Source organism: Melitaea cinxia, chromosome 17 (genome assembly GCF_905220565.1).
Source record: "Melitaea cinxia chromosome 17, ilMelCinx1.1, whole genome shotgun sequence".
NCBI classification, from domain to species: domain Eukaryota; kingdom Metazoa; phylum Arthropoda; class Insecta; order Lepidoptera; family Nymphalidae; genus Melitaea; species Melitaea cinxia.
This window is the reverse complement of record NC_059410.1, coordinates 12,805,036-12,815,357: the sequence shown is the minus strand read 5'-3', so window position 1 is coordinate 12,815,357 and position 10,322 is coordinate 12,805,036. Positions and strand designations below refer to the sequence as shown.

The 10,322-nt window shown below is 32.6% G+C and overlaps 1 protein-coding gene across 2 annotated transcripts; it reads right to left on the bottom strand.

Moving 5' to 3' along the window:
- Window positions 1-1,496: 1,496 nt before the first annotated feature.
- On the bottom strand, window positions 1,497-10,268 carry LOC123661527 (esterase FE4-like). Of its 2 annotated transcripts, none has more exons than XM_045596486.1 (3): window positions 10,048-10,268; window positions 5,196-6,445; window positions 1,497-2,781 (listed from the first exon to the last, which is right to left on the bottom strand). In XM_045596486.1, the coding sequence occupies exons 1-3, from the start codon at window positions 10,213-10,215 to the stop codon at window positions 2,508-2,510; spliced, it is 1,692 nt and encodes a 563-aa protein (XP_045452442.1). In that variant the 5' UTR covers window positions 10,216-10,268; the 3' UTR covers window positions 1,497-2,507. The 2 variants fall into 2 exon arrangements, with proteins under 2 accessions (XP_045452442.1, XP_045452443.1); XM_045596487.1 differs by lacking the exon at window positions 1,497-2,781 and adding an exon at window positions 3,562-4,297.
- Between the last annotated feature and the right edge of the window lie 54 nt (window positions 10,269-10,322).

The window sequence follows — 10,322 nt, the reverse complement described above, 5'->3', positions numbered from 1 at the left end:
ATCAACAAAATTATGTAATCATATTACTTAACTATAGGCAAATACATAGTTTAAGAAATATTTATAAGACATTAAACATTTAGTAAGAATAATATATTTTTTATAATTAAACTAAAACCAAATATTTTAAACTGCGTATTAAATTTCAGTATGAACACAAATTGTTTAGTAAGAGCAGTAACCTCAGATATTTATTAATTTAAAATCATACAAAATGAAATCTGAGGTGATCTAGACTCCGTGTTCCTCTATGTTCAATAAAAACGTTGAGAAATAAAATTATGGCACATACCATCATATCAATAAAAATAAGTTAAATAAAACGTTGTAAAATATACATCAACAAAAAGTCGTAAAACGTTTTCTCACTGATAGTTCTTTGGACAATGTGACCTGCTTCTGGATCTCCGCCCCAACGCTGATGCATCCTGATGATGATACGTGCATCAAACTATTTGTAATGGGTTCCCAATCCTCTAAGTCTCGTGGTTGAGGTGACATTAAAAATAAAGTATAGAATATTTATTTAAAAGAAAAATGTATATTTTATAGACAACATATTTTAGTACTAGCACTAGGATTAGATCGAATTTCAGTGCAGCTATAAATATACATATAAAAAATAATGATATATTAATAAAGGAAAACATATATTAATCTTACAAATACACCCATACACTGACTTGCTCACTCATCGCGAAATCTAGAACTATATATATATATTTTAACTAAGAATTGATAGGTCACTGTAATGTGAATAATAAACATTAGATCTAGAAGACTACGAAGTGGGCTTAAATAGAATTAAGAACTAATAATAATAATAATTAATAATAATAATTAATTAAGCGCTTCACACTCAACGGATCCCCCAGTTGGATTTTCTCCTGTGTTGGGGTTCCGGAAACACATAAAATACACAAACACAAAGCCCAGACCACGACTAACATCTATCTATATGGTCGATACATATGTCTGTCGTGAGCGGGAATTGAACCCGCGACGTGGCTATTAGCATTTCAATGTTTTGTTAGCTATATACTTATAGCTTACAAAACATATTGAAATGTAGGTAGGTAGTAGGTTAGGTAATATTAGATAACATATTTTTGTTGTTGAATATATTGAAAGGGATTGATTTAAGGGACGTCTTGAAAAAAGGCCAGGTCAAGAGTACCCTAAACCGAAGAGCATGTATGAAGGGAATAATGAAAGTTGACGAAGCGAAAGAACTATGTAAGGATCGTAGCAAGTGGAAAGAAGTGGTCTCTGCCTACCCCTACGGGAAAGAGGCGTGATTATATGTATGAATATATTAAAATAAATAGCAGCTATTAAATTGGTTATCCAATACAAAATTTAGCTACAGCGCACTTTCCACCTTCCCCGTTGATCTAATGATTTTTCTGATACGAGTACGGAAGATTTTTATTTTAACTAGCTTTTACCAAAGCTTTTATTTTCTAAATGCTACTTACAATTAATAAAAATCTCAATCGTAATTTAAAATATTTTTAATTTGAAATATAAATAGTAACAGACAAAATAAGTACAGAATTGTGAAAAATGCATTACTTTATAATATATTAAAAATATCATTTTATTAATATTTAGTTTTATCAAAAAAAAAATGAACTTTAATCACTTAAATTAGTTAGCCAGTGAAAGTATTCGTCGCGAAGTATAGAATCAATACATTTCCAAATATCCAAAAAAAATAAAATAAAAATAAAGGCACATTCCAAATATTTAAATATTCTTAAAATTTAATCGTAAGGCACTTACATTAAAATGTATTTTTATAAAAATACTTAGCTTGAATGAACAAACTCATATAAACTACAAGCTTAAAAAAATACAATTTAAACAATACTGTAATCTTAAATTAATAAAAACAACAATGGCATAACATTTACAACATTATAAACAACTAAAAAATGTATTCCTAAAAATATCTTAGCGTCTTCTAAGTATGTGTCAAGTTTAAATAGAACTCAATTGCGCATTTGCACGTTACATGTGTAGGTACGTACGTGTGCAGTAACCAAGTGTAGTGAGAAGATAAGTCAGGATAAGAAAAGAGCAGTGGAGATAAGTCAGTTTCGTTTTTTCATACATAGATTTATATTTCTGCTCATTAAATTTATCATTCTTACTTTCTTTTTCTGTGCAAGAACACATAATGTTTTTCAATAAAAGAGTAGTGAAATAAATAATAATCCTTTTTTAACAAAGCGAACCTTTGAAGTTGCTAGGTGATTATTTTCATAATGACGAATTAAACGACGCACTACTACTACTATTTTAAATACTTTCTACAGCTGTCATTAATATCCAGTAATGGACCAATATTATCGTATGTAACTGTCAAATCGTCTCTAAATATAGTTAACAGAATTCTTTGGGCTTTTTTTTTTCAATATAACTGGAAAACACGACATATAATAATTAAGTGTTTTCAAAAATAATACACATATAAATGAAATTAAATGGAATTTAAAACTATATTAAAATATGTTAACTAAAAATGGCATGATCATCAAAATTATTCCGAAACTTAAGGAATTCGACGAAGACGACAAAGGTTTCGGCGGCTGGTAATATTCATTGTATATTTTCTTCCAGAAGTCCGTTCTGTCTTTGTATGTATTCATGTGCACTTCTTCCTTAACATATATCAACTGAGAATTTATCTCTCCGCCTCCGATGTGTAAGAAGCTCAAGTTCATGTAGCTGTCTAAAAGAATTCCCAATTCCACTGTCTTTGGTGGTTGAAGGTTCCTACAAATGAAAAGAAAGTGTTAAATTATTTTGATATATCGTAAAACTCGTTTGGGATCTAGAAATTAAATTAAATTATTTCGTCAAAATTTTAATAGTTAGGACCGTAGGTACTTTGATTCCCTTTTAGCAAAAAATCCAAAGGAAAAATAAGTTAAGAAGTATTTATTATACATGTTACCATACACACTTCAAATAAATTTTTATTGCTTTCGAATGTCTGAAAAAAGTTTGTTGTCTTAAAGCAAAAATAAAAGTAACGGAGTTAAGTATGCCTGAACCTTACTGAGGTTTCGTCCTATTTGCATTTTGACACTTAACTAATGTTACTTGCATACTCTTCTCGTTGAAAGAAAGGACTTACGAGTTATTTTTCAAAGTGAGTTTAAGTTTTTTTACTGCGTTATACATCACCGTCGAGCAAAACATCAATCTTAGACAAAATATTTAATCTATCGATGCTGTTACACTTGAAAAGTTAATAATTGTGTTTGCTCGCAAACGAAAAAAACCGACGTCAATTACATCGACAAGTAATACAACGTAAGTAGACGAAAAGAACAAGCGCGCAGTCGTCACTACGATTTTCGAGGGTTTCCCTCGATTTCTCTGGGATTCCATCCTCAGATCCTGGTTTCCTTATCATTGTACCACACTTGGGATATCTCCTTTCCGACAAAAAAAAAAGAATTATGAAAATCGGTTCATAATATATATACACACAGTCTAATTAAGTAACCTCCTTCTTTTTTGAAGTCGGTTAAAAAGCTTAAAAACATGTTTGAATAACCAATGAACTAACAATGTTTTAATGTTTATTTCTTATTGCGTTGTTAGAGGGTAATAAAGCAGTATAGATATACATGCATATTATAATTGGTGCAGGAAGCACAAATAAAAGATATTCAAAATACTTAACAATAAAAAAATTAAGTTTAAGATTTTATCAAGGTTAAACTATTTGTTCATAAACTTTTGTGATAATATAATAATTACTTAAATTAAAAATATATATGTTTTTATCAACTTACCAAAATGGTAGGTATACCAGTCGTTGTACCCGCAGTAGTATCTCAAGCATTTTAAAATTAAAATTAGAAAAAAAAAACTAGAAGAAACAATTAAATTTCTCAAAGTTAGACTGTTTTAGTACAGGATATAAAAATTAGTGATTTAAAATAATTTACACATTTAAAATTATACATAAAACAATTATAAGCTTATCAAATTTGAAAACTATCTGACTGCTTATAAAATCTTTATCACTATTTGTGTAATCATAACCATTATTCCAAAGCTGAACAAACTCGATGCAGATGATAATGCCATTGGAGATTTGTAATATTCATTAAAAACTTTACTCCAAAAGTCAGTCCGTTCCCTATTACGGTTTGCTACTAATTGTTCATTGAACACTGTAACCTGCGGCTGGACCTCCCCCCCGCTGAAGTACAACATGTGCATCAAAGTTTTTGAAATGGGATTCCACTCTAACGTATTTCGTGGCTGAGGCGACCTTAAAAAAATTAAATCAAAGATATTTACTTATAAATTAAAGCACATTTAATGGACGTCACACTTCACTATTAGCACGTTTTTTGAAGGTCACAATGGTTATCAGTGTTTCATTTTAAAATTATGTAAATATATTATATATACATATGTAAAGGACGACTACAATAATATAACAGATAGTAATCTTCCTAAGTGATATGTGCATGATTTTTTTTTATCCAAGAAAGACAAATAACGAGTTTTATTAAAGATAAGGTATCTCAAGAAACCTTGGATTGAACTGTGACTAAAAATTATTATTTATTGTAAAATAATGACAATAATGACCAAGCGACCGATGGCGGGATAAACATCCAACTGTTGGCTTTGAAATACAGAGGCCGAAGACGGGCAGCAGCGTCTTCGGTGCGACAAAACCAGCCCTGCGGTCACCAACCCGCCTGCCTGCCCAGCGTGGTGACTATGGGCAACACACATGAGTTGACGCCGTTTTTGGCACGAACTTGTGGACGGCTATGTCCAGCTGTGGACTGCGATAGGCTAAAGTGTGTGTGTGGGTGTGATAATAACGATTGATTTATTTCATCGCTTAGATTAATGTTAAAGGTCAAAAAGATTGTGTGTTTGTTTAAGATTAGTGCTTCAGTTGAAATCATGCAAAAATACAAATCTTAATGCAAATTTTTAGTTCAATGTCCGTGTCTATTTGTGTAAAAGAAATTAAATAGATTGGCTTCGTATAAACTCATGCAACTTATCTATTCATGCATTGACTTTCCAAATGGTTTATAACTGTTGTAAGTAATAAAAAATCGATCGATATATACATTATTTACGAAGATCTCTTAAGAGACCGTTACATACACACATATAGTATACAAAGTTTTCTGTGCACTCACCCAGTTTGAACGAAATGAACAACTCGCTTAATAATTGAAGATCTCGCATTACTTGCATTTTCTTTTAAATCGAAATTAAAGAGATAATTCAGGATTCCACCGTGCTTCACACCATTCAGTGGTATCTGCGGGTACGGCCAGTCTGAGTCCTGTGTTCCCCTAAATGCAAATTCAAATAACCGTACACTTGAATTCGAAGTTAAGGCTCTTTCTACAACTCCTCGTGTAACGGGTACAAGTATTAAAATGTCTCCCATGTAGTCTAAGAAATCTTCTATAGTTTCCATATTAATAGGTCGTTGCCTAAAATAAAATTCTCGAATAACCTTACTTGCATTTAATTTATCTTTATCAGTCTTAAATGCGAGATCTACTGTTAAGAAATTTTCAAATTTAACGTTCATAGTAGGCAGCCAATTTTCAAGAGCTGCTTCTTTAGCACGAATCGTTCCTTCTCTATCTGTGAAACCAGCTACGTACGGCACATCTATATAGTTGCCAGATCTTAGTAGCTTAATTGGAGCTTCAGAAAGAAATGTTTCGTTTGGATTCAATTTAGCGTTTTCAATGCAAGGAGCGAATAATGGAGTATTGTTATAGAATACGGAGTCACTTAGCACACTGGAAAGAACATTTATATCAGTTGTAGAAAGCAATTTCGCTAATTCACTTGGATTTTTGCGAGTGTATTCTAATTTAGCTCCAAGTTTTGTTGCATAACCTATAGGATCATACGCTATTGCCCAAGGAGCCAATGCTGAACCACTGAGAACCATAACGTTATGGAATAACCCCTTAGCTAATGGTGACATAGTCATTAAATCTACCATAGCTCCTCCCGACCCATGGCCGAGTAATGTTACTTTATTGGGATCACCTCCAAATGCCGCTATATTAGCTTGAATCCATTTTAACCCGAGGACAACGTCTTTCAATCCCGCGTTACCAGGTGCTTCAGGAACACCGAGGCAAAGAAAACCAAAGATGGACAAGCGATAGTTCATTGTTACAACAACTAGGCCTTCTAGAATAAGTTCCTTGTATGAATACAATGTTTTGCTGGTTGTTTCATATTCTTCACCTTCAAGCCATACAAGTACTGGTTTCGGCGTTGTCAAGTTTTTTGTGTGGATATTGACCACAAGGCAATTTTCTTCGCCAATGAGGCCTCTTGAAGACGGTTGTGCGCATATTACGTCACTATTGACAGCATGGAAATCGCCAGGATATGGAGGGGCTTCCTTTGGGGCCTGAAATCAGGACATGAAAGAATGTAACTCAAAGTTTTGAATGTGTAATAAATGTAAAAAAAAAATATTAAAATTTTGTATTTCTAGTTTTACGAGAACAAATGTAGCGACATACAAAAGTCAAAAAACATAATTCATCGGTTTTCCTAATTGCATGTAAAAATATAGTTTTTGGTTATTTAAATTTTTAGTCTTTCACACAAGAAATAGCATTAATGTTGTTTTTTACTGTATTAATAGTCAGTAAATTCTACTCTAACGAACGACTGCCTTATCTTATAACTTATGAAAGGTGTCTATATATCTAGAAAATTCTCGATAAATTCCTATTCATTATCTGTAAATGTTTATTTATTTCTTATGTAGAGCTGTTATATACTGGTGTTATCTTTTATATATTTATTAATTTATTTATCTTTTACCTTATGTTTTTTATTCATCGATTAGATCATCGAACTAGAATGCACATTTATTAGTAAAATGACTAATATATAACATTATTATTTAGTTAATTAGACTTATTATTTTTAAGTGATTTTATTGGCTTATTTAAATTGATTTTTATATTAATTGTTAAAATTTAGTGACAACTTAAATAACGCATTGGGTTCCCCGTAGTGTTAGATATAAGTTTTATGTATTATATAAAGAAATGATTACATGACTTCTAAAACATGAAAATAATAGTCGGCTTAAATCGTAAAAAATAAAAAAGCAACTAAATATTTGTGTATTTTTTACTGTTTCCCGATACTTCAACATTGCGCTATTATTTTTTAATAAAAATTTCAAAATCTTACTGAGTGGGTAACTACGATGAAAGTCAGAATTGTTTTGGTCGAAGAAGGATATGATCGTAAGATAATGACGAATTAATTAAAAATTGATTTATTAAAAGTCACGATTGCATGTTTTCGTTTCAATCTAATAGGTATATAAAATTCTCGTGTCGCGGTGTTTGTAGTTAAACTCCTCCGAAACGGCTTGACCGATTCTCATGAAATTTTGTGTGCATATTGGGTAGATCTGAGAATTGAACAAAATCTATTTTTCATCCCCCTAAATGTTAAGGGTAGTCCACCCCTATTTTTTAATTTTAGATAAATTATTTATTTTTTATTTTATTATGATTTCACGCTTCAGCCTGTAATATCCCACTACTGGGCATACGCCTCTATCCCTTTATTATGATTTGGCGTTGAATAATATATACAACCCTAAATTTTCACCCTTCTACCACCAACCCCTATGTTTAAATAGCGTTTAGCGGCAAGACATTTGCCGAGTCAGCTAGTAATGTTATATAATTTTTTTACAAATAGGTATATAAAAATAACGCGTTAAAAAATAATTTTTATCATACTAATTATGTACAGTGTTACAGGTGATTCCATTCTTTTTTAGGTTTACTTAATATCTATAAATAAGTTTTTATAAGGCGCAGTTTCCCCACGTTTTAAACTAAACCTTATTTTCAATGCAATTAAGTGGCAGTTTCCTTGAAGTTTACACCTTCATACTGATCTAATCGTTTGTCGAGACGCTGCGCAGCGTTTTATATTTAGTACAACATATTATGATGTATTTAGTTTTGAATACCATAAATTATGATAGTTAGAAGTAACAAAAAAACAGTTGATAAGTGAAATTTAAAACTATAGGTAAAATAAAGAAGAAAATTAGATGATTAGTTACAAAGTTTAGTAGGTGGTCTGGTCGATGACGCCTAGCGTTAGTGTTTAAATAGTTTTTAGGTCAGGAGACTGTGACACATAGGAATGTAACGACTTATACGACTACTTTAGAAAATAATACTGTATGTTTTTTAAAATAAATCAAAATAATTAAATATACAACAGAAATCACATAGATAAACAACGATCGCCTAACCGGTTCTTTATGTATATCTTTATGTAATTGAGATAAGCACTAATCATTTGAAAATTTATCCTGTATATTTCAATGTGCGGTATAGGATATACATTGGGAAAATGTTACAGCTTCAGGTGTTTAGTTAAAGGCCTTCTCACGGTCGGGATCGACCGCCCAACATCGTGTCCTTGGTCGGGTTGATATAAAAATGGACAGTGTGGAAAACGGTTGACCCGACCAATATTTGGTTGATGTCAACGGCCTTGGTCGCGAGCGCATCTCTCGCGACAGGCTACGTTCGTGGTCGGTCCCGACCATGTCCCGACCGTGTGGAACGCTGTCGGCCGACGCGAGCGCTTCAGTTTGCGCTTGTCAGTCGTCACGGGTAGCTAGTTTAAGTGTATTAAATATGGTCACGGGCGCATGTCATCACGTATTGCAATGGATTCGCAAAACGAACGCCACGAACGAGAGGTTCTGACCGAATTTATATCTTTATATATTGATTTGCCATGTCTTTGGGACATTGGATCCGATTTATACAAAGAAAAGAACCAAAAAACTTCACTTCACTTTATCATAAAAAAGTTATTGCCAAACCCACCTTCTGTTGCTTTATAATTGTGTTTGCTCGCAAACGAAAAAAAAAACGACTTTAATTACATCGACGAGTAATACAACGTAGATCGGCGAAAAAATAGTTAAGTAACTACGCGTTATCAATGATTACTCAAAAAGCAGTTATCAGATCTCGATGAAATGTATATGTGACCCCATGATAAATATCAGCTTTCGATTAAATTAAAAATTATCAAAATCGGTACACCCAGTAAAAAGTTATTGCAAATTTTCGAGAGTTTCCCTCGATTTCTCTAGGATCCCATCATCAGATCCTGGTTTCCTTATCATGGTACCAAACTAGGAATATCCCCTTTCCAACAAAAAAAGAGTTATAAAAATCGGTACATCCAGTAGAAAGTTATGTGGTATAATAATACAACGTAGGTCGACGAAAAAAGCGTCAAGTAAAAACGCATTATTAGATATAACTCGAAAAGTAGTTGTTAGATCTCAAATAAATTAAAATGGGACCAATTGGCACACACCGCCTTTCGATTAAAAGAAAATTTGTCGAAATCGCTCCACCCAGTCAATAGTTCTGAAGTAACATACATAAAAAAAATACAGTCGAATTGAGAACCTCCTCCTTTTTTGGAAGTCGGTTAAAAATGCAAGGAGCCATCGCTTCAAATACCAGAGAAGAACTAACAAGTTGAGTCAACCACCGACCGTGTAGAATGAATACAATGATTGGTTGACCCGACCAAGGACACGACGGTCGGCGGTCGATCCCGACCGTGTAGAACGCCTTTTAGTAATAGTGTCTATGTCAAGAAAAATTTATAGGTTAATATGATTTTAAAATACTGTCATGTGACGTAAAAATATCTAAGGCATAAACAAATAATATGTGTAATGATGCGATACCTTTGGTATTTTAATTATCTACTTTATTTCGTTGTCGTAAAGCTCATAATCCTAAAAACGCGAGACTAACTCAAAACAAAATGCCTTACGTGATAGATTTATGTTCTTGCTAAATTCCCTACTGACTAAAGCTTTTAACAGTTATTGAAAATAAAAAAAAAGATCGCGACTAGACTAATCTTCTAACATAATACTTAAAAATATACATAATACAAACAATAACAATTGGTTCGTAGAATTACCTTAAATCTATTTTCTCCTGTCGGCGGCGCGCCATAATGAATGCCATAAAATGATAAATAGTCACCATCAATGACCCGTGCTCCTACAATTACGCCTTGAGTGATGTTTACTCTAGGCGCGTCTTGCGCAGACGCTGCTACCGCACACAGCAACACGAGTAATAACATTACTCACACAATACAACGGAACACACGTGCGCCCCGCTCACTCTACCTCAATGGACTGAAAGGCCGAATGAAGTAATGAACTTCACTATGGTACCTTACCTACTATA